The following is a 14,563-nucleotide window of genomic DNA, read 5'->3' as shown; positions in this document are numbered from 1 at the left end:
TTAGGGCAAGAAGGGGCTTAGGAACTGAGAAAAGCTAAAATCCAAATTAACAGGCTATGACTCATACACATCAGAAAAAAGTTTCCTAGAGGCCCATCAGGAAGCAGGCGTTCCGGAGCAGTGAGAGAAGCCGCCCCCCAGTGTGCTGGACTGCTGGCTCAACTTCCAGTTGTTCTGCTCCGAGGGCCCGAGTGCTTGGGCCTAGTGACCACAGGAGAGTGAGCTGGCAGATGGAGGACAACGCCCCCTCATGCTGTATGGGACAGGTTTTCCCAAGCCATAGGAAGCATGCCAGCTTTATTTTCCAGCGACCCACTTGGGAATGAGGTGAGAAGGGCAGAACACTATTCTGAATGCAAACAGTGCTTCCAGGTTAACCCGTGCAAACGCAGAGGCAGAAGCACACTCATCAGCTACTTACCTCTCTCCACGTCTGCATGGGACGCCTCTATCTCGATGGGCTCGGCTGGCAGCACTGTGACTTTCGTGCCTGTCTGCTGGATGAACTGCTGGAGGTTGACCTGCCGCAACTCTTTGGTCAGCTGCTCCAGTTCCTGCTCTCTGTCCTAGATGGAAAGGATTTTAACGTTGACTGTTACTGCTGGCCAGTTGAAGACACGCTGATGACAGCGCACCTGCTCCAGGGAGGGAAGCTGGGGTAGCTGCCTCCTGCAGATCTGGCATGGTCATAGCACAGGCCAAGGAGGCTGCCACCGCTGTGCTGCGGCAGGTGCCAAATACTAGCAACTTCAGTCTGTCCTCCCACAAGTGACGCTTTGCCAGGACAGGCCGCCCACTGTCTGAGTGGCTCGGCTCCTCGCCCTCCCCTCTGCCACACTGACAGAGAAAAGAGCTGTCCCCAGCCCGGCTGAGTGTGTCTGCAGGGTCCTGGAGCAGACATCGCAAGCACGGGGTTGTCCCAGTGGTCATGTGAGCAATCTGGTCCTCAGGCCCTCGTCAGTGCCGGGTGGGATTCTCCCGGCTGCACTCTCCTTAAACAGCCTTCTGCATGACACATTCCTGGTGGCCACAGTTTTGATGGTGGATTTACCCCTCTCACACCAGGTCTTCCTAGAACCTCAGCTTTCTCGGGTTCTGGAAGTGGTCGTATCCTAAAGCTGCTCCTCTCTGGCACTGGGACGTGCGCAAGTGCCACGTGGGCATCGAGGCAGGAGTGCACCCAGAGGCCGCCTGGCACGGACTGCATTTTGAACAGTAAACACCGGCACGGTCCAGGGCTGCTTCCGCATCAGACATGTTCTGTGCTGCACCCCCAACAACGTGGTGGCCACATGTGCTATGGAGCACTTGAAATGGGGCCAAGGGTAATGAACAACAGAGTACATTTTAACATTATTTCATATTTCAGACTGCCTTGATTAATTTTCATTGAAAGTGTAAATAGCCACATTCTCGTCCATCCTGTCTGTGTGTCATCTCACCTGCGAGGCCAAACACATGAACACATGTTTGCAACTCCTGTGACACAATCAGTGTTTGAGAACGGGAACCCAAGAAATCCAAGCTGCGTGGTCAGGGTGGGGGTGGTGAGAGAGCAGTGTTTCTGTGTCCAGTGAGGGCAAAAATGAGCGCATCATTTGTGTCCCTGTCCTTGGGAATGCAAAGGATGGTGCTGTGGGGGTAAGGGGAGGGGGAAGGGCCTAGAAACATCTGGAAAGCAGCTGGGAGTGGCCATAGCAGAGAGGTAAAGGAGAGGCAGGCGGGCAGCCAGCCCCACAGTCCTTGGTGAGCCCCTTTTGGCTTCTGAAAGGTCAGAGTCAGGTCACACTGGTGCTCTCACCCTCCGTGGCCAAGTCCAGCTACCCGGTGTTGTGTGCAGAAGCCTCTGCCATGGAGCAGGGCGTGGTATGGCCTTGGTGCCCCTCGGGGTTTGGTCTCACCAAGCCTGGTCCTAAGTCACAAGGAGCCCACGAGACTTCTAGGCAAAGCTGGGATTTCTACTCCTTGACATACAAGGAGGGCAGACTGTTTCGGAGAGTTGAGACGCTGTGTACAGAAAGGCTCTTACCTGCAGCCGCTTGGTCGCCTGTCCCAGCGATCTTTCCACAGCTCTGATGCCGTTCTCCAGCCGCAGGCTCTGCTGCCCTTGGATGTCAATCTCCCCTCTGACCTTGCCGATCTTGCCCTTGACCTCTTCCTCATTGACCTGGGCCTCCTGGACTTCCCGCTGCAGTTGCTCTGCCTCCAGGCCGCTCTCCATGGCCTGGATCTGGGCCAGGTGGTCCTTCAGTTGGCTTTCGCAGTCGGCTATTTTCTGTCTGATTTCTCGGAGCTGATCCTTCAGCTGCTTCTCATTTTCCTGTTCAATCTGTAATTCATTTTCCCAGAATTCCTCCTCCTCAATTTCTACATCGTTCCTTTTGATCTTTTGCTCCAGGCGGACAATTTCCTCCTCGAGGTTAGAACTGTATTTTTGCTCCCAGAATCGTATTTCTATTTCATTGGATTCCAGCTGTTTCTCAATCGACTGCAGCTTCTCGGTCTGCAGCCGGATCAGCTTCTTCAGCTCGTCGGCTGTCGTCTTGCAGTTATTCAGCACCTTTTGCTTAAATTCCGTTTCTTTGCCTTTTCCGAAAATGTCCATTAATCCTTTGGCACCTCCTGTGAATGTCAGTGATTTCCTTTTGGGTTCTCGCCTTTTGATGGACTTGTCAATCTGGGGCCTCAGTTTGGCTAAGGGGGGCAAACTCTGCCGGTACAAAGTCCTCTCGGGAACGCGAGCCACACTGTCCGAAGTGGGTCGCTCGCTCAGAGACGGCCCTGTGCGCCGCAGGATGAGCTGGACGTCACTCGCGTACTGCCCCCACTTGTTCAGGGAGATGATCGGGTTCTCGTGAGGGGCCAGGTGTCTCTCGGTATCTCTCCATTTCTCTATGAGAGTGTACCTTCCAGTTCGACCTGGGCAAACAAGACAGTAATGTGGTGTCAGAAGGGGATACAAAACAGCCACAGATGCGACAGAGGACACCCCCCGCTACCTGTGTGCTGACTCTTACTTATTTGAGAGGCAGGAGACTGAGCGCACACACAGAGTTCCCATCTGCTGGTTTTCTTCTCAGATGCCCACCATGGGTGGGGCTGGGCCAGGATCAACACACTGCAGGTCTCCCATGTGGGTGGCAGGAACCCAATTACATTAGCCATGGTCAGGGTCTACACTGGCAGAAGGGTGGAGTGAGGACCCAGAGCAGGGAGTGGAACCCAGGCCCTTGAATCTGGGGTGTGGGCCTCGTAAGCACTAGCTGAAAAGTTTGCTCTAAGTGTGTGCTGCTCACTGGCACCAAGGGCCAGGTTTCAGAATTGAGCCCACACTGCCTTTAAACCTTCATGGACAACACAGAACCTTTCAGGATATGAAACAGTATAAAACTCTAGGGTATGAACTGCATGTACTCTTCAGACTTGCTTAAAAATTCAACGCTGGGGGCTGTAGTGGGTAAAGCTTCTGCCTGTGATGCCAGCATCCTGTATGGGCACCTGTTCAAGTCCTGGCAGCCCTACTTCTGCTCTAGGTCCCTATTAATGGCCTGGGAAAGCAGCAGAGGATGACCCAAGTTCTCGGGCACCTGCACCCATGAGGGGGACCCAGAGGAAGCATCTGGCTCCTAGCTTCGGTCTGGCCCGGCTCTGGCCATTTTGTGTCTCAAATCTTTAAAAAAAAAAAAAAAAAATTCTGCACTTCAAACTTGAGCAAGACTCTTACATGCTTGTCAGATGCCTGAGTGTCTAGAACTTTGGGACAGCACTGAAACAGCCTGGTTCCAGTGCAGACAGAGGGCCAGAAAGCTTCACATGCAGCCATGAGGAGCTGGTCCCAGGAACTAGGTAAAACCTCAGAGGTGGGCTACACCGCCACCGCGCAAGTCCCTCTGCTTGCTTTGCACGTCAGCACCAGGGAGGATGGAGGCCTCACGTCACCCAAAGGGACACAGGACCCAAGGGAGAACCAGCTCAGAGCAGCTGCCCGAGTCTCCTCTGTCTCCCCCGGTGGGCGTGGCCATCCCACAGCTCACCCCGGAAACCAGCTGGGTGCCAACAACCCTCTGAGAGTGTATACCAAAAGGGGTCTGACGAGGATAGACATGTTTAGTTTTGAGAGTAACAGTTTCAAAGATTTCTCTTTAAAAAAAAATAAAGCAAAATGATATTCTTATAAACAAAAACAATAAAGTCACATCTATAAGTTTAAAAATAGTGATTCTAAAAAGTAATTATGGGGCCGGTGCTGCGGCTCACTGGGCTAATCCTCCGCCTGCGGCGCCGGCACCCGGGGTTCTAGTTCCAGTTGGGGCACCGGGTTCTAGTCCCGGCTGTTCCTCTTCCAGGCCAGCTCTCTGCTGTGGTCAGAAAGGCAGTGGAGGATGGCCTAAGTGCTTGGGTCCTGCACCCGCATGGGAGACCAGGAGGAAGTACCCGGTCCCTGGCTTCAGATTGGCGCAGGGGAGTGAACCAACGGAAGGAAGACCTTTCTTTCTGTATCTAACTCTGCCTGTCAAAAAAAAAAAAAAAAAAAATAAGATGAAGTCTCAGGAGACAGTGTCACGTCCTAAGACTGAAAAAACTTGCCTAAATGTATCCATGTGGGGTGGGGTGGGCGGTCAGATGGATTCTCCCTGTTTTGTTCGAAGTGTACGTGAATAGTTAACATTATTACAAGCAGTTGCACGTGCCCTGACCCTGCCAGCCAGCAGGTACATCAGCGTGTGTAGCTACTGAATGATGGCCCCCGCTATTTTTCTTAAGCTTCAGGAGCCTCTGAGCCGACCACAGTTTTCCTTAATTGCAGTGTCCACGAGCAGAGATTTGGATACGTACAGATAGACACGCGCTTTGCCACTCGGAAGCAGCTCTCAGGAAGGATCACTCGGCTTTAAGCTCCAAGCCACAGCCTTGAGGCAAGCTTTTTTTTTTTTTAAGGATTTACTTGAAAAGCAATTATGGAGAAGGAGAAGGGAAGGGGGTGGGTAGAGAGATCCTCATTCTGCGATTTGCTCTCCAAATGGCTGTAAAGGCTGGGGCTGGGTCAGATCACAACTAGGAGTCCAGAACTCCATCTGGGTCCCCATGGGGGCAGCATGAACCCAAACACTTGGGCCATCACTCACTGCTTTCCCAGGCACATTAGCAGGGAGCTGGATGGGAAGCAGAGCAGCCGGGAATTGAACCAGCGCCCCTACGGGATGCTGATGGCGGTTTCAAAGCTGGGTGAATGACTTTCTGGGTGAGTGCTGTCACTTCACTCCTACAGCGTCCCGCAGATTCTGAAGGGCAGGCATTCGTGAGCACAGGCTGCATCTAACCTGCGGCTTAATGTAAGACATTTTTTCTGCACACACAAAGGGCTGATCCGGGACACGCTTTAAATAGTGATGTGTCGTGGCAATCATCTGACTTTAAACAAATCCTTCTAAGCCATTTCCAATGGTGTGTAGAGCTGCACACAGGAGTGGAGGCAGGGTACTGGAGCCGGAAGCCTGTTCCGGTTCAGCTCTGTCACCTATTTGCACGATTTGAAACAATTAAATTTCCCTTAACCAAACCCTGCTTGCTCTGCATAGGCTGAAGGCAGCACCTCTTTCTTTAACAAGGTGCTTCTCAGAGTCAAATGAGATGGTACAATTTCACAGTGCTTGGGGCTGGTGTTGTGGCATAGCAGGTTAAGCCACTGCTTGGGGTGCAAGCTTCCCATATTGGAGGACTGGTTCGAGTCCCAGCTGCTCTGTTTCCTAGCCAGCTCCCTGCTGATGTGCCTGGGACAGTACAAGTCTCGGGCCCCTGCCACCCACATGGGAGACCAGAATGGAGTTCCTGTCTCTTGGCTTTGGCCTGCCCCAGCCCTGGCTGCGGTGGCCACTTAAGAAGCAAATCAGATATCTTCCTGTCTGTGTCTCCCTCTCTCTGTTGCTCTGCCTTTCAAATAAATACTAAAAAAGAAAAAGTTTTGGGGAAAGGTTAAAAAAAAAAAAGCTATACAGTGATGTGTGACTATCATCAAAATACCCAGGCAAAGGAGAATGAAGAAGCGAGCTTGCCCTGCATCGAGGTTTTAGAATTAAAAAAAAAAAAAAAAAAGTGTTCCTAACAGTTTCCAGGTTAAAAATGAGTGTAACTGCTCCAAGCCAAACCACGCGACACATGTGCAAGGTTAAGGCTGCTCACTTCCCCTCAGGTGGGATGCAGCCTCTCCCTCCGTGACCCGAGGGGCTGCCCTGCACCGTGGAGCCCCTTCAGGTCTAACAGCCCAGGAAGCATCTTCCAGAAGGAACCGCAGCATTCCATTACCCAGGCTACATTCACATTTCTAAAGCCCCTCATTTGAGATCATAATGAAATATAGGGCCCATTTCCAATGCTTAATGGCACAGTTGTTCTCTGAGAATGTGGAAGATACAAAATTATTTAGAATTGCTTTTACTGCCTGTGTTTCCTCTCTGTTACATAATGCACATTTAGCACTATTAAGCAGAAAGAAAAAAATTCCATTTGGCAATATAAAACTTTTTTGCAAAAAAAATGTAAATGAACAGATTTGATTCTATTATAGAAATTGGATTTTAAATATTTCATATAGGAATTAAATCCCATAATCATCATTTTTAATACCAACACTTGGCAAGGCCTTACCGATCCTATTTCATTAAGATAGATCTGGATTCCTCCTGCAACACTACACAGGATTTTATTAAACGAGTACATTTAGTTCTACCTTGCACACTGACTTGAAGTAGCCTTGAAACTAACAAAAAGGACCATCTAACCTACCTCGCCAGCCACCCAGCCAGCCAGCCAGCCCGCCCACGGCATTTGTAGTTTAAGCCGTTTGAGCTATCCTGGACTATGTGCTGCTGTCAGGTAACTGCAATTGCATTAAAAAAAAAATGATAAATAAAATACTCATTACAACTTTAAGCAGCTGAAGCACATGAAACTAATCCAATAATCATTAACTTCATATAATGAGAAAACCCGCAAGTTTTAACACATCTATGGAATCTTACTGGATGATCAAGATAAACAGGATAATGGATTACTTTCACCTAATTAAAAAATCTTTACTTATTTTCATTATATTTGAAAGGCACAGAGACAGAAACAGAGAAGAGAGATCTCCCATTCACTGGTTTACTTCCACAGATGCCCACAAAAGCCAATGTTGGTTCAGGCCCAAGCCAAGAGCCTGAGACTCAATCCAGGTAAGGACCCAAGCACTTGGGTCATCATGTGCTGCCTTCACAGTGGGCACTGGCAGGAAGCTGGATCAGAGGAGTAGCCAGGCCTGGAACCAGGCACTCCAATATGAGATGCGGCCATCCCAGTGGGATGTATCCTAACCACTGTGCCAAATGCTGGCCCTTTCTTTCACCTAATTTCAAGTAGAATTTTGGGGGCCAGTCCTCTGGCAAAGTAGGTTAACCCTCCTTCTGCAGCCCCAGCACCCCCATATGGGCACTAGTTTGAGTCCTGGCTGCTCCATTTCCAATCCAGCTCCCTGCCAATATGCCTGGGAAAACAGCAGAAGATGGCCCAAGTGCTTGGACCCCTGCACCCACATGGAAGCCCATTGCGGTCATTTGGGGAGGGAACCAGCACATGGAAGACCTTTCTGTCTCTCCCTCTGTCTCTAACTCTGCCCCTCGAATACATAGATCTTTTAAACAATAAAGTGAAATTTTGGCAATGTCTCAGGCATGCCATCTCAAACATACAGCTCCTAAAATGCTAAGTGTCTTTTCTCATGGCAATGAGTTGACAGATGGCTGGCAGCATCAGGATGGGGGCCGGGCACCAGGAGGACCACAGGACAGGACTGGAGAACTGGGACCTTCAGCTCCAGGCCCCATCCTCGTGGAAGGCTGGGCCAGCACCAACAATGATTCCATCCATTGTGCCAGCATAAGTAAATTCCCACAAAAACCCAAGAGCACTGGCTTGGGGAGCTTCTTCTAGAGGGTTGTCCATGTGGAGGTTCCTGGAGGGTGACCTGGAAAGGGCATGAGAGTCTGGACCCCTTCCCACACATCTCACCCTCTGAGTGCCTCCACGCGGGTCCCAGTAGCCCTTAGAATAAACCAGCACACTTGTTTCCCTGGCTGCTTTGAGCGGCTCTAGTCAGTCACTCAGATCCCATAACTGGTCCTGGGAACCTGATTTAGAGCCAGCCGGTCAGAAGCACAGGCCAAACAACCTGGGCTCCTGATTAGCGTGTGGAGTGGGCGTGGTCTCGGCAGAGCCACGTCCAGGCAGACAGCGCCAGGACTGAGCTAAAGTCCAGGACACAGCAGGTGTCGCTGCTGAGGGGCGACTTGCTTGCGGGTGAGGAGCCCTCCCTGCCACATGTGGTCACAGGCCTTCCGTGCTGACTGCTGATTGTGTCACTCTTCCGTTCTAAGACAACGTGGGTACTTTGCAAATGCACGCCCACACTCAAACATGCGATATGGGCTGCCTACAAACTGTGTGCCCTTATTTCAAATCATTTTTTTTTGACAGAGTCATAGACAGAGAGAGAGAGAAAGGTCTTCCTTTTTCTGTTGGTTCAACCCCCCAAATGGCCCCCATGGCCGGCGCACTGCGCTGATCTGAAGCCAGGAGCCAGGTGCTTCTCCTGGTCTCCGATGGGGTGCAGGGCCCAAGGACATGGGCCATCCTCCACTGCACTCCCAGGCCACAGCAGAGAGCTGGACTGGAAGAGGGGCAACCGGGACTAGAGCCTGGCACCCACAGGCGCAGGACTAACCAAGTGAGCCACGGCCCCGGTCCCTCAAATCATTTTTTTAAAAAAATGCAACCGTTTTTACAATGTTAGGAAACTTCTCTTTAGAGTCATAAAATCATGATCCCCAAAGTAACATTATTTAGTTGACAAATCTATATCAAACATCAAATATTTCTCACAAATAGTGCCAGACCCTGGGGATATGGATTCTGGGAAACACCCTGATCGCTCTCTTCGTAGGTCTTAGTTTTAATTACTGACATCTGAGTTTATCTTCCGTAGCAAATCCTCCCCATGCCATAGGCGAACCCTGGACATTATTCCAAAGCATATGACGCAGCTGGCACGAACCACTTCAGAACTTAATGCTAGCACAGCGCCACGTTTTTGGACATATTAGAAAGAATGCTGGTAACACCCGACCTGCCCTTTCTCTAGTGAATATGGGACCTACGGCACCGAGTCTTCCTGCTGACAGCGCTCTACTTGAGCTGCAGACACTGCCGTGACAATTTCCTCAGACCCAGGCCCATCCCCGCATCGGACACAGGCTAGGGAGCGTAAGCAATCTCTCCTCTCAGGTCTCACGCTGGCTGTGATGGAACTCGCCTGCGTCGTTCTCAGTCTACAACATGCTTCTGTGTTATTTTCACTGCACAAACACTGCACATCCTCACCTATTAATGAAGACATCAAAGCTTGAAGAATTTTAAGCAATTTCTGGATGACATATATTCTGCAAATATGTCCATGATTTTTCTACTGTTTTATTCAAGCCCTGATTGCCAGTATTAGGAAAACTACCATCCAGGAATGACCTTACCTCAGTGATAGCACAAAAGGTCATTTCGGAGTACACCTGTGAGTTATGCATTCAGCCCACAGCTAAATCAGTTACAATGTATTGAAATAATGAAAGGAGCACCTATGATTTGTTAGGCACTGTGCCGGCTACTTTACATAAATAACAGGAAGCGCACCACTGTAAACCAGTGTGGGTTAGGGGCTACTGGTCATGCAGCAGAATCTAACCCATCCTGATGCATGCCTTGAATTACATGTACTCATAGTTATTAAAATAATTTCATAACTTCAAAATATAGAAGCTTCTTAGAGCTGATTAGACTATCATAACTATTAAAATTACATACATGGCTATAAAACAGGAGTATACTAAGATTCTATTTACTTGTTTCACTATGATTCAATCCATGACTTTCTAATAGCTGTCCACTGAGATTCAGGGGCTAAAAGTAATACAACACAACAGTAGCTAAGAGCAGACTTCTTGCCACAGTGCCAGCCCCAACCCTGGGGGTTTTCTGTGTGACAGAGGTGATCAAGTTCATTTATAATGAGCCCCTTTCAGCCATGCCTGGGTCTATGCTAAGAAGGTGGCTCTGGGTGGACTCCTGGGTGGCTTCAGAATACGACTCTTGCTGGGAGAATCAACCATGCGAACAGAGCAGCCTGGATCTTTCCGTCCCTCTTCCTACCTCCAGGAAGGGGAAAGGAGGTAATTATCAATGGGCGATGACTTCCTCCAGCATGGTCATGTCAAAGGGCCCCTGTGAGAACTTCCACAGGGTGAGAGAACATTGAGGAAACCCTGCAAGATATAGGCACAGGCAAAGGCTTCCTGGAAAAGACCCCAGAGGCACAGGCAGTCAAAGCCAAAGTTAACAAATGTGATTACTTCAAATTGAGAAGCTTCTGTATGGCAAAAGAAACAGGAAAGTGAAGAGGCAACCGACAGAATTGGAGAAATTACTTGCAAGCTGTGCAACTGAAAAGAGAATTAATAACCAGAATCTACAAAGAGATCAAGAAACTCCACTGCAACAAAACAAACAACTCAGTTAAGAGATGGGCAAAAGACTCAAACAGACATTTTTCAAAAGAGGAAATCCAAATGGCCAACAGATACGTGAAAAAATGTTCAGGGTCACTACAATCAGGGAAATGCAAATCAAAACCACAATGAGGTTTCACCTCACCCAGGTTAGAATGGCTCACATTCAGAAATCTACCAACAACAGATGCTGGAGAGAATGTGGGGGAAAAGGCACACTAATGCACTGTTGGTGGGTGGGAATGCGAATTGGTAAAGCCACTATGGAAGATAGTATGGTGACACCTCAAAAACCTGAATATACACTTATCATATGACCCAGCCATACCACTCCTGGGAATTTACCCAAAGGAAATGAAATCAGTAAACAAAAGAGCTATCTGCACCTCCATATTTATTATAGCTTAATTCACAATAGGTAAGACATGGAATCAACCTAAATGCCCGTCAACAGAAGACTGGATAAAGACATTATGGGATATGTACACTATGGAATACTTTGAAACCCGGTCATTGGCAAAAAATGGATGTATATGCAAAATATCATACTTAGTGAAATAAGCCAATTCCAAAGGGACAAATTCTGTATGTCGTCCCTGATCTGTAAGAACTAATAGTGCACATAAAACAAAAGCTGTAGAAGTGAAATTGACACTTTGAGAAACAATGACTTGAACAGCCCTCATATTGACTGTCGAGGAACAGTTTTTATTTTTTAATTTTTTTCTCTTCTTCATACTCTATGTTGAATTCTTTTTTTATTTGACAGGTAGAGATATAGACAGTGAGAGAGAGAGAGACAGAGAGAAAGGTCTTCCTTCCACTGGTTCACTCTCCAAATGGATGCCACAGCCGGTGCTGTGCCGATCCGAAGCCAGGAGCCAAGTGCTTCCTCCTGGTCTCCATGCGGGTGAAGGGCCCAAGCACTTGGGGCATCCTCCACTGCACTCCCGGGCCACAGCAGAGAGCTGGCCTGGAAGAGGGGCAACCAGGACTAGAACCCGGCACCCATATAGGATGCCGGTGCCGCAGGTGGAGGATTAACCAAGTGAGACACGGCGCCGGCCCCTATATGTTGAATTCTTAACATAGAGTTAATCATATGTATATATAGTCAACTGAAAATAGATCTCAGTAAAAAATACAAGGGGGAATAAGCGGAGAAGGAGGAAGTTTGTAACTGTAAAGCTGTATAGGTCTGTATATAGTCCTACAGATTTACTTCTAAGGGTACAGTTAAAAACTTGTCATGGAACCCCAAATCTCATTAAAATTGGTGGTGAAAATGCCATCTGAATTGTTAAAGTGATCATATAGATAGGATTAAATATTAAAGAGATCATATAAATAGCATTAAGTGCCTGGTAATAACAGAATTAAAAAAGGGAATGTCCAACATGGGAAGTAGTCCACACAGCAGACTCATAGAAAGACAATTGCTTTAAGTACACTCTGACCTCAGAATCGGCACTTAAGGCATTTGGATGTGGCTGAAAAGCCCATGAGAGCAAGTCAGGCATGGAAAGCCAAGACGCTGTGCCAAAAAATATCCTACATCATGAAGGATCTCTGTGAGTGAAACCCAGTGGAAAGAAGGGGCCATCAAAGGAGGATGTACTTTTCTCTGAAGGGAGGAGAGAATTTCCACTCTGCTTATGGCCTTGTCTAAATATTAACAGAGTTTGTGGATTCAAAATGCTTCCATAGCCTTGGTGGCTCATAAAAGAGCCTCGGGTGATCACTGACATCATATATAAGAGTGTCAATTGTTAAATTAACAACAGGAGTCACTGTGCACTTACTCCCCATATTGGACCTCTGTCCTTAATGAGTTGTACTATGAAAATTAATGGTAAAACTTGTCTTCAAATAGTACTTTATACGTTGTGTGTCTGTGTGGGTGCAAACTGCTGAAATCTTCACTTAGTACAGAGTTGGTCTTTTGTATATAAAGTTAATTAAAAATGAATCTTAAAGAAGAATGTGATGGGAGTGAGAGTGGGAGGTGGGATGGGAGGGTGGGTATGGGGGGAAGAATCACTATACTCCTAAAGCTGTACCTATGAAATTTTCATTCATTAAGTCAAAGCTTTAAAAAAAAAAATAAAAAAAGAGTGCCCAGGTTTCATTCCTGGCTCCGCTCCTTGCCAGGTTCCTGCCGATGCACACCCAGGGGGCAGTGGTATGGCCCTCTGGGACTGTTGTTACAGCAGCAGTTCCCCTGACACACTCTGTGATTTCTGATATAGGCTGAGCATCCCACATCCAAAAACCCCAAATCCTCTAAACTCTGAAACACTTTGGACACGACGACACCACGAGCAGAAACCGCCACACCATGAAAGCTCTGTTTCAGTACAAAAGGACTGAACATATCGTAGAAAATTATCTGCACAAAAGGCTCTGCACATAAGCTGTTCACAAAACATGAATGAACTCCATGCTTAGCCTTGGGTCTTATCCCCAGGATACCTCATTATGTATATGCAAATATCCCTCCCCTCACCAAAACACAGTCCAAAACAAATCTGAAATCTGAAATACGTACGGTCGACGCTTTTTGGATAAGAGATATTCAACCTGTAGTATAAACAACGTCAACATACTCTCCAATTTTTTTGTTAGTGTTTAGACTGTAAATACTAAAAGCTCTCATTACTAGACAGACAAATAGCCAGGTGTGTATCAGAAGCGCAGTGAGCTGGATGCAGAACAGAAGCCAGGAGAAACGGCAGCTCTTGGCTGGCTGCTGCCTCAGTCATTTTTTCTGATGAATTCTGAATTCAGCGAAGTATTTATGATACTGAATGGAGCTGTTTTAGTCAAGCTTGGAGGAATATCATAATACATCTACATTCAAGTTGCTAACTTCTCAAAATAAGTCTTGGACTGAGTAATTGAGGCGACAAAAATGGGAGGTTTCATTCCGTTAAAATTTGAGCGTGTGCACAAACAAGGCCACACCTTAGTCCAGATGGGAAAAACACAGACCTGGCACATGTGCACATTTTCCCCCTCGACATTCTGCAAAACACAGGTGGTCATCTTGTGGACAGGTGCAGTGAGAGCCACTCACTACTCGGACTTTTTCTGCAACAACTACTCATTGCTCACTGTGATTATTTTGCTGGGCACTGCCCATGGCTGTGGCACCTGGTAATCCCAGACTTCACAGGAAACAGATACACTGCAGACAAAGTGTGTGCAGCTCTTAAAGGGGCAGTTACCCAGAGCTGGCACAAGGGAATACGCCATCTGAGTACACGCCCTGTTTCCCCCTCGCTCTAATAATGAAACCTAAGTCTACATATCTATTCAGGTGCCAGGGGACTTCGTTGGTGTGAAGCCTAGCATTTCCGGCATTCCTTGCCTCTGCTAGTGCGCTACAGCACTGCAGGAGAACATCCAGAGATGCCAGCTTTATAAGAACACCCGCATCTAGAGCAGAGTCTTGTCAACTTCCGGCAGTAGGTCGGCCCCCAGGCAGGTGGCACAGTCACCTCCACCCACGGCTGGGGTGCCTGAGCTAACCAGGCACGCTTCCACTTTACACCAGCCAGCAAGGCACGCGATAAACTTGAGCTAAGAACCTCAAAAATTAAGAGGCACTGAGCACCGTGCACGGTGCTGGACACAGGGTTCCTCTTGCTGCACGTCTGCGGAATGAAGGACTTTAGATGCAAATGCAGACCCTCACCCGCTTTACCCGCTTCACCGAGCTAAGTAGGCCTCCTCGCGTACTACAAGGACTTCCCGCAGCAAGGAAGCAAAATAGAAGCACGGCTGAAATGAAAGAACTCGATAGAACCAAGAGGGGGCGCTAGCAAACACGCCGGACAACCTCACCCTCGCTGTGTGCCATTTTCAAAGCACACAGGATCGTTCCCGAAGGACTCACGTTGTTCATTTTGTTGTGTTTTCTCGTCTAAAAGTACTCAGGGGTAACAACTTGGGCTTTTTTTCGCCTACTAGCT

General features: G+C 48.2%; 1 protein-coding gene and 1 long non-coding RNA gene across 10 annotated transcripts in view; one reads left to right on the top strand and one right to left on the bottom strand.

Moving 5' to 3' along the window:
• RASSF8 (Ras association domain family member 8) overlaps positions 1 to 14,563 on the bottom strand; it is a 94,649-nt gene that overhangs the window by 4,353 nt on the left and 75,733 nt on the right. For all 9 annotated transcript variants that reach the window (XM_051850353.3, XM_089304715.1, XM_051850351.3 and 6 more), the window contains exons 3-4: positions 2,030 to 2,919; positions 422 to 566 (exon numbers count right to left, since the gene is read on the bottom strand). In XM_051850353.3, coding sequence (XP_051706313.1) covers positions 422 to 566; positions 2,030 to 2,919 — 1,035 coding nt within the window. The remainder of the gene's footprint in view (positions 1 to 421; positions 567 to 2,029; positions 2,920 to 14,563) is intronic.
• Positions 7,037 to 12,717, top strand: LOC149124752 (uncharacterized). Its single transcript, XR_016213618.1, has 2 exons — positions 7,037 to 7,214; positions 9,020 to 12,717. It is a non-coding gene; the product is annotated as an uncharacterized LOC149124752 (long non-coding RNA).

The sequence above is a fragment of the Oryctolagus cuniculus genome, chromosome 9 (genome assembly GCF_051225735.1).
Source record: "Oryctolagus cuniculus isolate XC-2025 breed Fujian yellow rabbit chromosome 9, ASM5122573v1, whole genome shotgun sequence".
Lineage (NCBI taxonomy): Eukaryota > Metazoa > Chordata > Mammalia > Lagomorpha > Leporidae > Oryctolagus > Oryctolagus cuniculus.
This window is presented reverse-complemented; position numbering and strand designations above follow the sequence as displayed.